Raw genomic sequence first — 20,419 nt, 5'->3', positions numbered from 1 at the left:
AGTACATGTATATGACCAAAGACTTGTATCCAGAATATATGAAGAACTGCATATCAATAATAAAAACTTAACAACCCAATTAAAAAAAAAAGACAAAGGACTTGAATGGGTACTTCACCAAAGACATGTGAATGACCAGTAAGCACGTGAAAAGATGCTCAGTCTCATTGGTCATTAGGGAAATGCAAATTAAAATTACAAAGAGACCATTTCATACCCACAAGAATGGCTACAATTAAAAAGAATGATAGCAAATTGTGGTTGAGGATGTGGAGTAACTGGAACTCTTATACATTGTTGGTGGGACTGTAAAATATTATAACCATTTTGGAAGACTGGCAGTTTCTTATAAAGGTAAATATACACTTGTCCTATAACCCAGCAGGTCTACTCCTCCATCTTTATCCAAGGGAATGAAAACATTTGTTCACCAAAGATTTGTTCAGAATGTTTATAGCAGCTAAATTCATAACAGTCCCAAATTAGAAACAACACAAGTGCACATCCACATGTGGATAGAAAAACTGGTACATTTATACAAAGGAATTTAGCAGTAAAACTGAACCAGTATGCCCAACAACATGAATGAATGTCAAAAACATTATGTTGGGTGAAAGAAGCCATGCTATTTATATGAGGTTCAATAATAGGCAGAATGAATCTATGGTGGCAGAAATCAGAACTGGTTGCTATAGGGGGAGGGACATAAAAATCTCTAATGTTCTATATGTTCTTTCTCTTTATTGGGGTAATAGTTATACTATGCATTTATTAAAATTCATTGAACTATAAACTGAAAATCTGTATTGACCCTCGAATAACATGGGTTTAAACTTCATGGGTTCACTTATATGTGGATTTTTTCCACTAAATATGGGCTTCAGAACTATGTAATCCATGGTTGGTTGAATCCGCAGATGCGGAACAGCACGTAGGGAGAGCCAACTGTAAAGTTATAAGTGGTTTTTGACTTTGCAGAGGTTGGCGCCCCTAATCCCTATACTGTTCAAGGGTCAACTGTATTTTATTGTATATAAATTTTACCTAATAAAACAAATGACAAACTGGCTTCTGTTTTAACAGTGTCAGCACATTAGGCTTTTAATGCTCTGCTTCAGGGCTATTAGACTCTACTAGGCAAACTGTTTATATTTAACATGTACAGAAAGTGGAATTAAAAGAAGCCAAATATTAAAAATTACTTGTTTAACAACAACAAAAAAGCCAAATAGAAAAGCATATGAGAATTGTAACTTAGAATTACAGGTATTGGCTTCCTTTTCCCCCCTTAAATCCTCTTCAGTTTATATGAACGTTCAGACATTCACAGTAAAAATACACGATTTTTATCATAGTGGCGTTTTATAGTACATTCCTATTTGTTCTTTTTACATCACAACTGTCTGAATTAATTAAGGCAAAAGTCCATATTTCACAGATCAGAAAACTGATGAGTTCAGTATTGTTTGACGTTACTAAGTAAGGTGAAGCCAAACAAAAAGTAGGTCTTGTAATTCTTGGTTAAGTTCTCTTTCTGTGACTCCCAGTACTTCCCAGTTGTTATTCCCTTTGTGTTGCAACCTAGTTCACCCAAAGTATTCTCAGTTTGAAGCATAATCTTCAGTCATGCTTGATCATTTTCTTAACTGTTTTAACCTGATAGCATAAGAGTGGGTCTAGAGGTATGTGTGCAATGGCGCTAATTCTATGCTAGAATAGGGCCCAATTCTATGTTATAAGAGTCTTAGGTCTGCTTATTCCATGTGTAGTTACATAGTTATTTTTGTCAAATATGGGTTTATTTCCTTATCTTTGCTCTAGGCACAAACTCTTACAGTATGGAGGCAAGCTGATAAACACAAGATACCTCGAATCTGTTTTTTAAACAAGATGGACAAAACTGGAGCAAGGTATTTAACGTGTGTTTCTTTGGCTTATCAAAGTAAGAATATGATTTGAGCTTTTAATGCACTATAACTTAAATTTATAAACAGCTGTTCCCTATAAAGTATAAATATTCCATGGAATCCCAGTTCAATCCCATTTTTTTTTTTTTTTTTGTGGTACGCGGGCCTCTCGCTGTTGTGGCCTCTCCCGTTGCGGAGCACAGGCTCCGGACGCGCAGGCTCAGCGGCCATGGCTCACGGGCCCAGCCGCTCCGCGGCATGTGGGATCTTCCCGGACCGGGGCAAGAACCCGGTTCCCCTGCATCGGCAGGCGGACTCTCAACCACTGCGCCACCAGGGAAGCCCTCAATCCCATTTTTAAAAAATTTCAGAGCAGTTGATTCATAGGTAAAGTAACAATGTGGGATTAATAGAGAGCTGATAGATGATGAATCGTTCTGATTCTAATGTAGAGAGGCTTTATCCTGTTTTCTAGGCTCCTGACAGAGTGATGTCTTGCTGATTCCATTGCTTCTATTTAGAGCTGTATGGTCGAGTCCTTGTATTGCTGAATGTTACGGTGCTCCCTGTCATTGCTAATGGGGGAGGGAAGAGAATTGTTTCTTGTAGTTGCTTCAGAGAATGATGTTCTTCCTTGTCCCTGATTTTCTTTAGCTAATGGGTAAAATGCTCTCAATGAAAGGAAACTAGGAGAGGAGAATGTAGATGTTTTGAGACCTGCATATAGGGCAAAAGAGTTAATGCTGAGATGTAGTGGTAATACTGCAGACTTACAGAGTGGTAATCCAAAATGGATATGTTGTTCTGAGAACAGAATTCAGACAATCAAGAATATATGAAGGATTTGGAGAAAATGTGAAAGGGCAAGAATTAAGAATCAAAGGATGCTGGGGAAATGTGAAAGGGAGAGATCCTGATCTGTGGTATGAGAGTGGCAATAAGAAAACATAAACCGTGTCTCTCCTTATATCACACAGTATGCTTTGTATTTCTGTAACTCTCTACAGTAATTCTAAGGCTGCTGGTTTAGAGGACTTTTGTCTTGATTAGTAAAAGCACAGCAACCTTCAAAATGTGCTAGGCTTAGGTTCTGACCCTTTTCTGTTTGGAGTTCCTTGAGGTTGAGGGAAATACTGCCTATACTGACTGACAGCACCTGTGATGATGGGGAGGGAGATGACTGGATACTAGGCTGCTTCTTAAAGACATTGGGACCAGAATGATCTGCATGTGTGTATGAATCAGCCTGCATGCCAAAGATGTGTCATGCGTTCCATAGGTAGCCAGCCCTAGTGTTAGCACAGAAATGAACAGCATAGCATATGATACGAAGAATGCCTAAGATAAAAGTGTAGAAAAATTAGTCAGGCTGGCTCTTGGAAGAAAGTGGGTAGTCGTGTGATAACAAATGTAGTTGTTAGAAGAAAGAATCTTTGACTTGTAATGACAAATCTTGCATTTGAATCTTAACTCCAGTTTATTATGTGTGACCTTGATCAAGTCACTTAACCTCAAACTTTAGTTAAATGAAGCTCACAATAATAATACCCTAAATACCTGTGTGGCAGAATTATGGTAGATACTCAATCACTGTTATCTGAAATTAATGTTAAAAGATTAGACAAGATGTTGTCCTGTGGAAAATGTTAAATGGTGAACATTAGGAAAAATTTAGGGTTATAATTTTATAGTACATTCTTAAATCCTGTTTTAAGTATCTTAACATTTTAAATAATTTTACTTTCTACAGTTTTAACTATGCAGTTGAAAGCATCAGAGAGAAGTTGAAGGCAAAGCCTTTGCTTTTACAGGTTGGTTGATTAATATTTGGTTTATTAATATGAACAGATCTTTCTCAGTTTCCTCATCAGTGTATTTTATTGTGGCATATTATATACATTTTTGAAGCTATCACAAATCCTTTTGGAAGGAGTTAGGATATAAATAAAAATAGGTATAGATTATGGCAATAATGATAAGAGACATTTGGGGGGGAGTGGGGAAAGATAAGTTCTATCACCAGTGCAGTTCTAATTGAGTTCTAGTGATCATTTAATAAAATGTTAATCTCACTCTGACTTACAGTTACCAATTGGTGAAGGCAAAACTTTCAAAGGAGTGGTGGATGTAGTAAGTAAAGAAAAACTTCTTTGGAATCCCAATTCAGATGATGGAAAAGACTTTGAGAGAAAACCCCTCTTGGAAATGAGTGATCCTGAATTGCTGAAGGAGATAACGGAAGCAAGGAATGCCTTAATTGAACAAGTAAAATAAATACTTTGAGCTTAAAATTGCATAAATATTTAGAAACTTTAAAAAATATTTATTGTGAAATTTCATCTAAAATTACATATGGAATATGTAAAGTATAATACAGTGAACTTTGATATATATTCTGGAAGCATAATTGGAATTGGTTATTTAAACTTCACAGTGGCACCATAGGATAAGTACTAGTATTATCTCCATGAGTAACCAAGACAAAGAGAGGTGATGTAACTTGACCAAAGTTTTTTTGAACAAGTTTGTAAGTAGTGGAGCCATTTCCAGACAGTTTGATTCCAGAAGCTATGCTTAACCATCATATTTGCTGCTTTTTGGAAAGATGGTTGGGTACATTTCTGCTATAGTTAGCTGTTAAAAATGTGTTTTTCTCACCAAGTTTGAATGTTTTGCTCCCTTTTACTATTATAAACTTTTGAAACTCTTTTGTTAATTTTATTGTCAGTTGAATTCACCTGTCATATAAACAGATGATTATGAAATGAACATGAATTAGATAATTACATTTTTATTATTGAAATGATACCACTACCCCCTCAACTTAAATTTATTCCCTCAGTGAAGGATTATAAACAAGTTCAGTCCTTTTACTTTGAATGTCTTGGAGATCTGGTGAACATTCAAAATATTAGAGGATTACCAAATGAATCTCTTTTTTATGAACTAAGACACCCCCCCCAAATCTATTTAAAAACAGCAATTCATTGTATATATTATCACTGCCTATCAGCTGTGGATTTTTTATTTCTTTTGAGAGCTCTGAGTAGGTAGCACACTTTATTGAGGTGCTCTGTCTGGCTCTGGCTTCCCATGAGTTTAGGAAACTCATGAGAGCGTATCTTCAATTTTCAATCTCCTTTCCTTTGAAAGAAAAACTTTATGTCTTTAGAAGATGTGAAGAGTTCCTTGGCCTGGATACGTTAGATCATGTAGCTGTCTTGAAATATTTGGGTAATGAATATTTATGGTGTATAGACTTAAGTTAATAGTTGTGATGATGAATGCAAGTTACAGAACTAAAGCCTTTCTTTATAGGTTGCAGATTTGGATGATGAATTTGCTGACTTGGTTTTAGGAGAATTTAGTGAGAATTTTGATTTGCTACCGGCTGAAAAGGTAAATTTTATTATTCATTTACTTTGATCAAGTTTTACTAATTGGATGTGGTTTGATTACTCTATTGTAGGTGAGGTTTTTTTTTTCAACTTTTGCATATCATTAGAAAATGTGGACTTAAAAATTAGGAGAACACTGTGAAAAATTAGAAGACATTGTTGATTTACTGCAGCCTTTTCCCTTCATTGTGATCATTTCACTAAGTAGTATTAGGGAAATCACAGATAGAATTGTTTTTTTGATCTACTGGTCTTTCGGACTACTATAATGGTCATTTTTCTCAGAACATTTTCTCTGAATCTGTTTTAATTGTTAGTGGAAACTTATTCCAGGTCTTCCCTTTTTTTGGTTTTCTTTTGAAATATATTAAACCAGAGAATAGGCCAGTAAAATACTGGTAGTATTTGAATTATGACAGATTTATTCAAGGCGTTTTTTATTTTTTCTGCCAGGAAACTTCCCCCATGAAAAGTGTTTTTAAGTGGTAGTGTTTTAAGTGGGCTCCAATATGAGCCCAGCAAATTTACTTGGTTATTTTTCATGAAAAGAAGTAAAGAAAAACACAAGATCTGTAGATTAATTTTGAGCCATTTGAAGTTATAGGTGGAAAAAATTATTTCTTTTCTTTTGAATGAAATGCTGTAAGTTTGAATTTTTTTCTTGTTTAGTATTCGAATGCTTAAATGTGTTTATTGTGCCCTATAGTCACATAACATGATTTCTGCTTTCAAAGAGCTTACAATCTAAAATTAAATTGACCCACCGTTTCTCTTATCAATAGCTTGCAAGCACACCTAAGCTTTTCTTGGTCTTTGAGGTCTTTTAAAAATTGTTTCTACTTTGATACTTCATTTTCCTTTGGATTTTATTTAGTGTGGATTTAATTTATTAAATTAGCTCATTTAACTTTCTAACTCATTTATATTTCTAATTTCTAACCAGTTCCTCTAGTAGACTTATCGAGGTTAAATCACAAGTATATTAGTTCACTTATTCAAGAAATAGTTTTATGCATCTACTTTATTTTAAGCACTTTTCCAGTTTCTTGTGATTTACAGTATCTTTATGGGACTTACTATAATGCTTATATAGATTTTACATTCTAGTGAATGGGGAGACAGATAATAAACTAATGAATATATATCTAATATACCAGGTAGTGATTAATGTTATTTACAATGAAAAATAAAGAAGAATGAGGCCATAAAGAATGATGGAAGTGTGCTGAGGAGTGATATTTTACATGGTTGGTTAGGGAAGGCATCTAATTCTGGGATATTTTGGTCGAGACCAGAATACTACACATAAAACATTTATATCTCTGCTTTATAGCTACAAACTGCAGTACACAGAGTAACACTGGCTCAGACAGCAGTGCCTGTGCTTTGTGGAAGTGCCCTGAAAAACAAAGGGGTCCAGCCCTTGTTAGATGCTATTACTATGTACTTGCCTTCACCTGAAGAACGCAACCTTGAATTTCTGTAAGTATGCAAGTGCATAGATTAAAATCGTATAGCCTTGAAAAGACAGGTAGACAGATAGGTCATGTTTCACAGAGAGTAGTGGAATCACAGTTTTTGAATAACATTGGTGAAGAATATTATTCTAAATAATATAATATAGAGCCATAGTAATTTTTACTTGAAAGGGATATTTGTCATCATCTCTTGTAACCTGCTGTGTTTACAGATGGAGCTAAATAAGAATTTATGGCTTTTTTGCTGTGTAAAAGTATAAGTGTTGACCCTGCCATCTTAGTTAAAAAAAAAAAAAAGTAGTATACTGGGGGTGTTTGATAAATATTCTATAGATGGATTTATATTTATTCTGGATTTCAAGATTTTTCATAATATTTTGTGACTGTAAGGAAAGGTCCATTGTTTTATTCCTCGTGTCACTAACAGCTTTGTCCTTCGTAATAAATCCTCTAAAATCTGAGTGAGTTTTGTGCCAAATGGCAGACAGAGGTGAACTTTGATCCTATTAACTAGGACCTGAGTCACTTTTCATATCTCTCAACTGGAGAGGCATTATGGGGATGTGCTGATGAGCATAGACTGTGTACTGCCTGGATTTAAATCTCAGGTCTTCCAAGTTGCTTTAACCTCTCATCTATAAGATGCAGAGAATAGGACTTATCTCATAGGATTGTTACAAGAATCAAATGAGCTAATATTTATAAAGCACATAAAACAGTGCCTAGTATATGATCAACTCTATATATAAGGATTTGTTAAATAAAATTAAAATTTGGAGGGAACAGGAATAAGATTAGAGAAGTTCAATAATAGAAGTGTCTAACCTACTTTGAATCATGGACTCCTTTGAAACTAATGAAAATATGGAGAAATATTTCCATATTTCCTCAGAAAAATGTACCTATGTGCAAAGTGTAGCAATTTGAGAGGGAGTCAAACTTTCTGAAACCTAGTAATGAACCCCAATTTAAGGACATCATTCTGTAAGTGTTCGCTGTGTAAACAAGTTCAAGTTTATAGTGTAGATTTATATGGCTGTGCAGCTGAAGAAAAGTGGGAGGAGAGAGTGAAAGCAGTAATTGGAAAGTACCTGTTTGTTTACCCTGTATGGGGTTTTAAGAAGTGATGTGATGTTCCTAGGTATATTTTTTGAGGAGGGAAATCTAGGCAAGAATTATTTGCTAATAGAGGTAATATTTGGAAGAAAATCCATTGTTTTTGGTTTTGAGGAATTAATGGTAAGATCTCCAATGAATAATTTAGTCCGGTGGAGGAAGAGAGGTATATAATACATTATTTAATTGGCCTTGGTAGCTAAACTAGAAGATATGAGGAGTCTTTGGAGGACATCAAGGTTGGGTTTATGCAGTGATTCTGATCTGATCTATATAGATATATAGGAAGTGTATTTTAAAGTGGCTTTTCTGGAACTTCTCCTTAATTTTATAGGCAGTGGTATAAGGGTGACTTATGTGCCCTGGCATTTAAAGTTCTTCATGACAAGCAGCGAGGCCCACTGGTATTTTTGCGCATTTACTCAGGCATGATAAAACCCCAATTGGCCATCCATAATATTAATGGAAACTGCACGTAAGTAGAAGCCTAGGTTATTTTCTAAAACTTCACTCATTTCTTTAAATATACTTTTACTAATATAAATTATGGTTTTACAGGGAGAGAATAAGTCGTCTGCTTTTGCCATTTGCTGACCAGCATGTAGAAATCCCTTCACTGACTGCTGGTAACATTGCTTTGACTGTTGGGCTTAAACACGTAAGTGACCAAATCGTTTCTCTAGGAAATAACAGCTTAAATGTTTAATTAAAAGTAGGTATTTTGTAATAGCAAAAGCCCATAGACACTCCAAAAGCTATCAGTAGTGGAATAATGAATATTGTAGTATATTCATCAACATAGTTGAATCTCAAACATTTAATAGAAAGAAAAGTAAATTACAGAAGACTATGAACAGTATGGATTGTATTCATATAAAGTTTAAATCCAAGTAAAATAAATACACTATGGATATATACTTAATGTTTTAAGTTTATGTAAAATAATGTTATTTTCATTGGTTTTTTTTTCCTATCTTGATTATTGCAGACAATTAAATCTAACTTTATAACTGATCAGGTTAAAAAGTGAAGATATTTTGCCAGTGAAGGCTCTGTAAGGGCAAGGATTTTTGTCTCTCGTTCTTTTGTCTCTTGTTCGAAGATAAATTTGTTTTACCAAATGAGTTTTAAATGTATTTTTTGTGTGTATGAATGTTTTATTGTTAGAATTTATTACAGCAATATTTTGGACATAATTCTTCTACATCTTAAATTAGCTTTACCAATGCAGAGTTATAATGAGCTTAATGAATTTGTCTCTCCTTTAAGTTCTGATGAAGAGGAAGTGCTACCTTAAAATTTTTCTTTGGTTTTCGTGGTCCTTGGTGGAAGCTGAGTGCTTGCCAATAGCCTGTTTTGTCCCAAGGCATCTTCTTTGCTTGCAGACTACCACTGGTGACACCATTGTCTCATCCAAGTCCAGTGCATTAGCTGCATGTCGTCGAGCAGAAAGGGAGGGAGAAAAGAAGCATAGACAAAACAATGAAGCAGAGAGGCTTTTGTTGGCTGGGGTGGAGATTCCAGAACCTGTTTTCTTCTGTACCATAGAACCTCCATCAGTGGCTAAGCAGCCAGGTACAAATAATCTTGGTGCATCAATTAATTAGTGCTCTGATAATTTAGATAAAATTTTAACCTCAAAAGGTTTCTTATGTCACTGAGTTCAATTTTATGAACATTTATTGGTAAATATTTCTTATGATTGGTCTAGTTTTTTAATTTGTTTTGATTTTTACAAACTCTTCATTTTTTTTCTAGAACTCAGTGAAGATATTTATATACTATGTTTGTCATTTGACCTTTTTGAGTGATACTTTGTTTTTTAGCATATTGGCTCAGAATACTTCAGTGTTTTCTCATTACTTATAGCAGAAACCCAAACTCCTTAGTATAGTATATAGTAAAGCTCATGATTCCAGCTATAACATTTCTTGTTAGATTTGGTTACATAGAGCATAAAACCCCCAAATAGCGGTTGCTTTAATGACAAAAGTTCACTTCTTTCTCTTGTAAAATATGCCTTGAATTGGTAGCCCAGGGGTTCAAGGATGACTCCACACGTCATCAGGCACCCAAGCTCCAGTTTTTCCATCCCGCTTCTTAAAATTTCCTTATAGCTACATTTAAAGAAAGTTAAAATGGCAAAATTAATTTAGTAATATATTTTACTTAACTCAGTATATCAAAATATTATCATTTCAACATAATCAATATAAAAATTATTGAGATATTTTACTTTCTTTTTTCTTTTCCATGTGAAGTCTTTGAAACCTGGTATGAATTTTACACTTACAGCTAAGGTTAATTCAGACTAGTAATATCTTGTACAGATGGGTTGTGGCTACCATTTGGACAGTGCAGGTCTAAAGAGGGAGCATGTGCATATCAGTTAATTGATTGTATCAAAGTATCTCTTTACTTTAGATGGCATATTTAATGCAAATAACATACAGTTGACCCTTGAACAACAAGGGGGTTGGGGCCCCAGCCCTCCACACAGTTGAAAATCCCAGTATAACTTACAGTCAGCCCTCCTTATGCTTGGGTCCTCTGATTCTGCATCTGCGTATAAGCAGACCCGCATCAGACCCATGTTGTGCAAGGATCAGCTGTATTCTTACTTCCTCCTTGGTGTGATAATTCATCATAGAGTGATCACATTAGTATCTCTTTATTTGTGATGTAATTTAGCTTCCTTTTGCCAGTTTCTTATTATTGTGTGTGTTTCTAAAGTCTTTTTTGCTTTTTTTGTCAGTTCCTTAACCTTTGCAGAACATAATCAGATGATGTTACTGTCCCATTTAAACCCTTCAGTGGCTTCCCAGTGCACATCCAAACTCTTCACCATGGCCTTCAATACCTTACATGGTGTGCTCCCTGTCACACATCTCCCTCCTCATCTGATGCTACTCTTCCTTTTGTCCACCAATATCCAGCTACACTAGCCTTCTTGTTTCTCCAGTAGAAGCCATTCCTTGCACAGCCATTTCCTCTATCTGGAATTCTTTTTCTTCAGGATTTTACTTGTGATGTCATTCTTTTTGGTTTGTGTCTTTATCTAAATCATCCTGGACAGGTCTTCCCAGGCCACTCAATCTCAAGTAACCTCCCATCACTATGTCATCACCTTGTTTTATTCTCTACAGAACATTTCTGGCTGTTTGAAATTTTCTTTTTCAAAATTTGCTTGTTCATCTATTTTCCCACTAGAATGTATAGTACCTTATCAAAAAAAAATGAAACGTAAAGATAAGTTATTGTTTATCCTATAGATTTGGATCATGCATTGAAATGCCTTCAGCGTGAAGATCCCAGTTTGAAAGTGAAGCTAGATCCTGACTCTGGACAAGTATGCATATTATTATTTAATCCCCAGAATCTTTCAGTAAAAACATTTGTGTGTGTGAGAGTATTTAAGTGCATATATCCAAAACATTGATTGGTCTATGCCCCTGAAAGAAAAAGCCTTCTTTTTTGGTTCTCTCATAATATAAATTTCTGATTATATTTTGACTGTCAAGCTAAATTCTCCTCATTCCTCAGTATGATTATACCTTACTTATATAAACTACTTTCCAACATTTCTACCTTCCAGAAGACAGCCTTTTGTGAAATTTTGAAATAAGGTTCAACCCTAAGACAAAACCTTGAGCCTCTTATGCTAAAACTTATAGAAGCAGCTTTCTAAAGGGAGGATGCAAAGGTACACTTTTAATGATGATAACACACCTAAAATGGGTGAGAAGTGATAGATTACAGCCTAACAATGTGGGAGGAAATAGAGTCCTCAAGTAGGTACAGGACTGTGCTGTATATTATATAGTACAGTAGAAGAACACATGTTCATTCTGCATCTTCTTTTTAGGGGGGCAGGGTAGAGTTTATATAAAATTCTAGAAAAATTTCCTTAAAAAGTTATAAATTTGCCTTTAAAAAGGATAAACTGATTTAGTTAATCTGAAAAATATGGAGTACATTATTTTCCCAAATGCCAGCTAAATGAGGTAGCAATTTAGTTTAATTGATTCTGAAGGCTACAACAGCAATTAAAACAAACTTTTTATTTTAAAAATGCCAGTACATATATTTTTTGAAATAGCAAATAACATTCAAGTGTACAAAGTAAAGAATTAAAGTCTCCCTTTCAGTCTCTCTATCCTATTCTACATAGGTAATCACTGTGAAAACTTGGTGAATAGCCTTTCACACTTTTCCAAACATCCATTTTTCTGCTGTGCAATGCTATAAAACACAGTATTTATGTTTCCAAATATATATGTACAGATATATAAGAAGTCATTCTATTTGTATTATTCTACAACTGGCTTTTTTCCAAATAATTACTTCTTTAACTTTATATTAAAGTATAGCAGTCATACACCAAGTAGTTTTTTGTTGTTGTTGCTTACGATTATAGTTTTTATTATAGTGAGAGGAAACGAATCAGAACCAGCCAAAGGAAGAGACACCTAGGGCAAAGTCTGAGAGGGTTCTAAATGCAAGGCTTTTCTTCATCCTCCTGGCATAGAGTATTGTCAGTCAGGGAAGCTCACCCAAGCCTTCCGTGCCCAGAGTTTTTATTAGGGCATAATCACATACTGTCTTTGTGGTTGACATTTAATCTCTAGTGCCTCCTGTAGGTTTGGGCTACTACCTTTACTCTCTAGGTTGTAAATGGGTACAGCTATTCCAAAGCTGCATCATAAATCACATTGTTAGACTATCTGGTGGACAAAGGCCCCAGACAAGCAAAGACACTTCTATCAGGCAGCATCTTGGCCTAGAGATAACTTCCCAGTAGCTGAAGGCAAGGGCCAGATCTCTCTTTAGGGTAAAGTTACTGCCTCACTACACAGATGGTATATGAATAAAATGGGGCAAATGTGGATTCCTTGCACTATATTCTCTCATACACAAAGACCTTCTTCAGGAATAACCATTGTTGCTTTCTAAAAACAAAATCATGTTTTGATTGGTTTTGATGCAAATTTGACTGTTCTAACAAGGACCCAAAATAACATTGGTTCAAAGAAGATAAAAGTCAATTTATCTGTCACGTAAAGTTCCAAGCTACTTTGGAAGTTTCAACTGCCCACAAAACTGTAAGGTGCCCAGGATGGTTGGAAATAGCCATGTGGTTGGGAGTGTTTGGGGGAGGGATTATTCCCCCCATTTACAAGATGTTGCCCTCATTCACATTTCAAGACGGTTGTCTATATCTTCATTAAGAGAAGGGCTTTATTTACCCTTAAAGACATAACCCAGAAGTTACCAACATCATTTATGCTTATATTTCACTGGCCAGAACTTACCTTTGTGGTTGGGAAGTATAGTTCTAGTTAGATACCACTTACCCAGCTGATAATTCAACTATCAAAGAATAAGAGATTGGCCTAGTGATTCACTTTTAATTGATTTATTATTTCAGTCAGAAAAGTTAAAAGCAGTGTTTTGATGTAGGAGCCAAAAAAAATTACAGAAGAAATTCATTTTGTAAGTAATGAAAAATAAAATATATTGATATACCTTTATTAGTATTTTGTGATAAACTTAATTTTTTCCTTGATCTTTGTTTTCTTCCTCTTTTAACCAGACTATCCTTTGTGGCATGGGGGAGTTACATATTGAGATAATTCATGACCGAATCAAGAGGGAATATGGACTGGAAACCTATCTAGGGCCCCTCCAGGTGGCATACCGAGAGACCATCCTAAATTCAGTTCGTGCCACAGGTAAAAAAATACAACATTTCGAATTCACAACATTCAGAATTTGCTGGTTCTGTTGCTCTCTTTTTCTCCAGGATCTGTTTTCTGAATCTCTTAGTTTAGTTGCATAAGGGAGGGTTCATAGTCACTAGTGTCTTCCATCAGTGGGGACAGGTTTTATGTATGTGTTTTCTTGTTTTTTAGCATTTGTTTGTTTTAGACACAACTCTATTTCATTACAACTCATTTATTACATATACTGGCTGAGCCACTCATCAAGCAAGCATGCAGTGGGATCAGCCATTGAAGTAGACAGCTCATCCCAGTCCTCACTACCAGAAGGAGTATAACAGTTTGAAGTTGGTGTGTCAATTTTACTCCATAAAGTGAGTGGAAATGGGGGGTGGGGAAGGTAGAATTAGATGAAGGTACTCAAAGGGTACAAACTTCCAGTTATAAGATAAATAAGTACTAGTGATATGATATATGACATGATAAAGATAATTAATACTGCTGTACATTATAAATGGAAGTTAAGAGAGTAAATCCTAAGAGTTCTCATCACAAAGAAAAAATTTTTTTTCTATTTCTTTAATGTTGTGTCTATATGAGATGATGGATGTTCACTAAACTTTCTATGGTAATCGTTTCATGATCTTTGTAACTTAAATCATGTTGTATACCTTAAACTCCTGCAGTGCTGTATGTCAATTATATCTCAATAAAATAAGACATAAAATTTTAAAAGAAAAATAACAAAAATAGAGTGGAAAATAATTTCCACTGTTTAATAAGTATGGTAATCCTGTGCTGATGGTATTCTTAAGAAAATGCACTTTTTATATTTCTGTCCCAAAATGTAAGAATTCATGATTTTTCTACATATGATGATTTCAATTTGGTTCCCTTAAACAAAAGAACATGACAATCATTCCTATCCCCCCCAAGGAGAAAACATGGGCAGGTTTGTGAAAAAATATAGAAAAGATATGTTTAGGATAACTAGGAACTTTAAAGCAACTCAGCGATCTGTAAAAAGGCCAGGTGGTTATTTTTCATTGAAACTTGAAAAATTAAACAAGCAGGATATAGGGGCAAATGACATGATGATTTCTCTTTCTGGACTTTATATCTGGAAAAACCAAAAATTCTGGGAAAATATAAATAACATCTTTTAAATTAATGTCTGAGATGGTTAGAATGTAATGGAAATTTCCAGAGGCCAAAAAGGAAACCGGAGCAGGAATCTTGGAAAATAAGCCAGCACCTAAGCCACTAGCTATCTTGGAGAAATCTGTGGTCATGTCTAACCTAGAACTTGAGGGCCACATCCTCATGGAAGTAATGAGGAAAATCTTCTCCATAAAAGAAGAGGACAAGGAAACTTGTCTGACTGACTGTGGGGCAAAGGGGCAAAATTTCTGAGAATTTGTAACTGTAGGCTTCTGATAGCATTTTCCGCCTAAATTCATAGAACCAGTGTGACCTGAAAAACTCCAAACAGAGAAGAATTTAGTGTAAAGTGCTCATGGATTGGTAATATGCCAAGGAACCTGGAGAAAACAAATGTAGGGCCTCTTTAGATAAATGTATCCTCAATCCAGGCCTCAAAGAAAATCCTACAAAGCAATATGAACTCACAATTTAAAAAAATTTTTTTAATAAATTTACCTGTCTATTTATTTATGTATTTTTGGCTCTGTTGGGTCTTTGTTGCTGTGCATGGGCTTTCTCTAGTTGCAGCGAGTGGGGGCTACTCTTGGTTGTGGTGCATGGGCTTCTCATTGCTGTGGCTTCTCTTTGTTGCGGAGCACAGGCTCTAAGTGCGTGAGCTTCAGTAGTTGTGGCACGTGGGCTCAGTAGCTGTGGCTCGAGGGCTCAGTAGTTGTGGCACACGGGCTTAGTTGCTCCACAGCATGTGGGATCTTCCCTGACCAGGGCTCGAACCCGTGTCCCCTGCATTGGCAAGTGGATTCTTAACCACTGTGCCACCCGGGAAGCCCCCCAACAAAAAAATTTTTTTTTTTAATCATAAAACCTTGAGCAAAGGCACAAGGAGCAAAAAAGGCAGCAGAAACAATAAACATCACAGGCAGACCAGCAAAGGCTTCTGATACTAGAATTATCATATGCTGAGTATAAAATAAGTATTATTTTTGAAGAAATAAGAAAGGGGATAGAAAGTATTAGTAAGAAATAGGAGACTATCAAAAATAAGCAAGCAACAGAACATCATGTTATCTGAGAAAGAAAGGAAATACTCAAAAAAATGATGGGGATGTATCATAAGGACACAGGAACCAACCCGAAGAGGCTCCACTGGCTAAATCTGGGTTAATTTGAACTCCAAAATAATTACGAACAATAATCATAGACCACTGAGAAAACGTTGGAATTCATGAGTCCATACTGATGATAGATCAACAAGAAGAAGAGACTCTTCTTCCTTACACTGAAGTGCCAAATGCTGACTGTTAGATGTTGAGGAGGAGGGCTGGAATAAGAAATCGTCATCGTGTAATTATGGTGAATGCTTAATATTGAGTACATTGTTGAGCAGCATATTTGCATGGTCTTCAAGTGTCTCACTCTAGATTACTTATTAGTTACAAGGTGAAAACTAGTAACCAGATGCTGCAGCAATCAGACCACACCCTGACTGGACAGTCAGATCACTAATGATCACGTCACTGATGAGGAGCAGATTACATTTGTGTACATCTAGAAAATTATAAAAATGTACAGACATTAAAGAAGACCTAAGTTAAATGGAAAACCATACTATTCATAGATAAGAAGACTAAATATCATGAAGATACCAGTTCTACCCAAAGAAGTGTATCAGACATTAATACTTATTATAAAGCCATAGTCATTATGACACAAATCAAGCTAAGAATAGACAAATATACCAGTGGAACAAACCAGAAAGCCTAGAAACAGACTCATATCTATGTGGAAATTGGATTTACATCAGTGATATTGCAGCTCAGTGAGAAAGGGTGGACTGATATTCAATAAAGGGGCCTGGGATAATTATTCATATGGAAAAAGATTTAGATTCCTACCTCATACTGTATACAGAAGTCAATTCCAGGTGAATTTAAAAGCCTAAATATGAAAGAAGAGTTGAAACTATGAACTAAAACTATGAACTAAAAGATTACTAAAGTTGATATTATTGAAATTAAGAATTTATTCGAATACACTGTAAAGAAAGCAAAAAGACAAGCCAAAAGCTGAGAGAAGATATTTGCCTCATATAAAACTGACAGATTAGTATCCAGAATATATATAAAGAACTTCAAAAGATCATTAAAAACATGACAACCAACCAAGTAGAAAAGTGAGCAAAAGAGATTGAACAGACATTTCACAAAAGAGGATACCCCAAAGGCCCGTGAACATATTAAAAGATTCTCAGGCTTCCCTGGTGGCGCGGTGGTTGAGAGTCCGCCTGCCGATGCAGGGGACGCGGGTTCGTGCCCTGGTCTGGGAAGATCCCACATGCTGCGAAGCAGCTAGGCCCGTGAGCCACGGTCGCTGAGCCTGCGTGTCTGGAGCCTGTGCTCTGCAATGGGAGAGGCCACAACAGTGAGAGCCCCGCGTACCGCAAAAAAAAAAAAAAAAAAAAAAAGAAAAAAGATTCTCAGTCTCAGTAATGTTTAGGATCATGCAAGTTAAAAGGGCAAGATGGCATTTTACACCAACAAAATTGGCAAGAATGCAAATCTGACAATGCCAAGTGTTGCTGAGATGTTGAGCAATGGAAAGTTTTACAAAAACTTCTGGTGGGAGTGTAAATTATATAACCACTATGAAAACAGTTTGGCAACTTTCTTATGAAGTTGACTATGTGCAGACCTTACTAACTCAGCAGTTCCACTAGTAGGTATATGCCCTAGAGAAAATTTTACACATGTACATTGAGAGACAGATACAAGAACCTTCATAATAGCATTGTAATAAAACAAAACTTTAGGTGAAAAAAATCCAAATATTTGTGGACATAGTGGATAAATTGTACTCTGTTCATATAATAGAATACCATATAATAGTGAAAAATAATGTACTACATCACCAGGTGTCAGCCCAGATGACCCACAAATGTGAAGCAGAAAAATGCAAGTTTCTGAACACACGCAGTATAATAACATATTTAAAACAAAGCAGAAGTAAACAATATTGTTTCGGGATACCTGCATCTGTGATACAACTCTAAAGAAAATCATATGAATGTTTAAATACAACATCATGATAGTGGTTGTTTCTTCAGAAGGCTTCTAGGTTACTGGTAATGTTCTGTTTCTTTAGTAGTATTAGGTTTCATGAATGTTCATTTTGTTTTTAGGTTATGCATGGTTTTTTTTTTTGTTTTTTTTGGCGGGACGCGGGCCTCTCACTGTTGTGGCCTCTCCCGTTGCGGAGCACAGGCTCCGGACGCGCAGGCTCAGCAGCCATGGCTCACGGGCCCAGCCGCTCCACGGCATGTGGGATCTTCCCGGACCGGGGCACGAACCCGTGTCCCCTGCATCGGCAGGCAGACTCTCAACCACTGCGCCACCAGGGAAGCCCCATATGCATGTATTTTTAAGTATAAAATATTTCATAATATAAAAGTTAGTTTTATATTTCATAATATAAAAGGAATTATGAAGAGGAATTATAGAGCATAATTAGTTCTTAGTTTTGAATTTGGGCCATGAGTCACTGTGTTCCATGGTCACTCACATAAATACAGCTTAGTTTTGTCTTAGTAAAATCTTGGAGACTGTTGATGTTGCCGAAAGCTCAGCTTCTCTGTATCCTGGTGCCAAATCAAATCTCAGAGACAGAGTTTTGGGTGAAGTAGAAAAGGATAGCCTTATTACTTCGCCAGGCAAAGGGGGACACAGCAGGCTCCTGCCTCGAAAAACTATGTGTCCCAACCTGGGAGGATTTGATGAGGGTTTTATAACAGTGGTTCAAAGGTGGGGTCTCTGACAACATCAGGGTGTACACAGGGCTTGCACTCCCTTCATCTCGTCTCAGGTGGTCTCCTAATCTTGAGGAGCTTCTCTGGTCCCTTTAATGTTGCCTCAGGTGGTTTCTTGGCTGCTTCCTCCCTGGATTAGCAACTGTTCGAATCTGCCTTTTGGAACTCAGGGAAGGTCATGGAGGCTGGAGTCTTGCCTTCAAGAAATGGGGGACAAAAGGGCCTCCATGCCTCGGAGCCCCACAGGGCCTCACTCAGTTTCACTGACAGCTCTTGGTTGTTAGCTAATGAGGGAGTCTATTTTCATTTTTAAAAATAGATCACTAGTTTTTGAGGAAGAATCATAAACATTAAATGTTGGGTTGGCCAAAAAGTTCATTCGAGGGACTTCCCTGGTGGTGCAAGTGGATAAGACTCTGCACTCCCAATGCAGGGGACCCAGGTTTGATCCCTGGTCAGGGAGCTAGACCCCACGTGCATGCCACAACTAAGAGTTTTCATGCCACAACTAAGGAGCCGGTGAGCCGCAGCTAAGGAGCCTGCCTGCCACAACTAAGACCCAGTGCAACCAAATAAATAAATATTTAAAAAAAAAAAAAAGTTCGTTGGGTTTTTCCATACCAGCTTATGGAAAAACCCAAATGAACTTTTTGGCCAAACCCAATACATAAAATATTGCTGGAAGAGTGTGTGAAATTTAAGTTTGTTGGTTGGCAGGGTGAAGCCTTTTAATTTTCATTAGATAACCGTTGTACTGTTTTACTTTTAAATAAAAATTTTGTATTTAGAAGAATATCAGTCACATAAGAAATGTTTAAAAGTGTACTCTGCATAACAAAATTTGTGCGATCACCTGCCTCAACACACCCTAACACTGAAGTAATTTTTTTTTTTTTTAATTTCTTGGCTGCGCTAGGTCTTCGTTGCTGCACGCGGGCTTTCTCTAGTTGTGGCAAGCAGGGGCTCCTCTTCGTTGTGGTGCACAGGCTTCTCATTGCGGTGGCTTCTCTTGTTGTGGAGCATGGGCTCTAGGCATGCAGGCTTCAGTAGTTGCAGCATGTGGGCTCAGTAGTTGAGGCACGTGGGCCCTAGAATGCAAGGGCTTCAGTAGTTGTGGAGCATGGGCTCAGTAGTTATGGCTCATGGGCTCTAGAGCACAGGCTCAGTAGTTGTGGCGCACAGGCTTAGTGCTCCACGGCATATGGGATCTTCCCAGACTATGGATCGAACCCGTGTCCCCTGTGTTGGCAGGTGGATTCTTTTTTTTTTTTAACATCTATATTGGAGTATAATTGCTTTACAATGGCATGTTAGTTTCTGCTGTCTAACAAAGTGAATCAGCTATATGTATACATATATCCTGATATCCCCTCCCTGTTGCGTCTCCCTCCCACCCTCCCTATCCCACCCCGCCATCCCACCCCTCTAGGTGGTCACAAAGCACCGAGCTGATCTCCCTGTGCTATGTGGCTGCTTCCCATTAGCTAGCTATTTTACATTTTGTAGTGTATATATGTCCGTGCCACTCTCTCCCTTCATTCCAGCTTACCCTTCCCCCTCCCTGTGTCCTCAAGTCCATTCTCTATGTCTGTGTCTTTATTCCTCTCCTGCCCCTAGGTTCTTCAGAACCTTTTTTTTTTTTTTTTTTAGATTCCATATATATGTGTTAGCATATGGTATTTGTTTTTCTCTTTCTGACTTACTTCACTCTGTATGACAGTCTCTAGGTCCATCCACCTCACTACAAATAACAATTTCGTTTCTTTTTATGGCTGAGTAATATTCCATTGTATATATGTGGGCAGGCAGATTCTTAACGACTGCGCCACCAGGGAAG

General features: G+C 36.6%; 2 protein-coding genes across 8 annotated transcripts in view; one reads left to right on the top strand and one right to left on the bottom strand.

The window, feature by feature from the left end:
• Window positions 1–20,419, top strand: part of GFM2 (GTP dependent ribosome recycling factor mitochondrial 2) — a 45,201-nt gene that overhangs the window by 17,415 nt on the left and 7,367 nt on the right. For all 7 annotated transcript variants that reach the window (XM_007108643.4, XM_007108644.4, XM_028492977.2 and 4 more), the window contains 10 exons: window positions 1,822–1,910; window positions 3,658–3,718; window positions 3,993–4,172; window positions 5,226–5,306; window positions 6,639–6,787; window positions 8,234–8,374; window positions 8,458–8,557; window positions 9,285–9,474; window positions 11,172–11,248; window positions 13,493–13,631. In XM_007108643.4, coding sequence (XP_007108705.1) covers window positions 1,822–1,910; window positions 3,658–3,718; window positions 3,993–4,172; window positions 5,226–5,306; window positions 6,639–6,787; window positions 8,234–8,374; window positions 8,458–8,557; window positions 9,285–9,474; window positions 11,172–11,248; window positions 13,493–13,631 — 1,207 coding nt within the window. The remainder of the gene's footprint in view (window positions 1–1,821; window positions 1,911–3,657; window positions 3,719–3,992; window positions 4,173–5,225; window positions 5,307–6,638; window positions 6,788–8,233; window positions 8,375–8,457; window positions 8,558–9,284; window positions 9,475–11,171; window positions 11,249–13,492; window positions 13,632–20,419) is intronic.
• Window positions 9,091–20,419, bottom strand: part of HEXB (hexosaminidase subunit beta) — a 63,358-nt gene continuing 52,029 nt past the window's right edge. The window contains exon 15 of the mRNA XM_024119215.3: window positions 9,091–9,330. Within this exon, the coding sequence (XP_023974983.1) occupies window positions 9,327–9,330 (4 nt within the window). The 3' untranslated portion in view covers window positions 9,091–9,326. The remainder of the gene's footprint in view (window positions 9,331–20,419) is intronic.

This window comes from Physeter macrocephalus, chromosome 8 (assembly GCF_002837175.3).
Source record: "Physeter macrocephalus isolate SW-GA chromosome 8, ASM283717v5, whole genome shotgun sequence".
NCBI classification, from domain to species: Eukaryota; Metazoa; Chordata; class Mammalia; order Artiodactyla; family Physeteridae; genus Physeter; species Physeter macrocephalus.
Note: the sequence above shows the minus strand (reverse complement) of the source record. Positions and strands in the feature narration are given on the sequence as shown.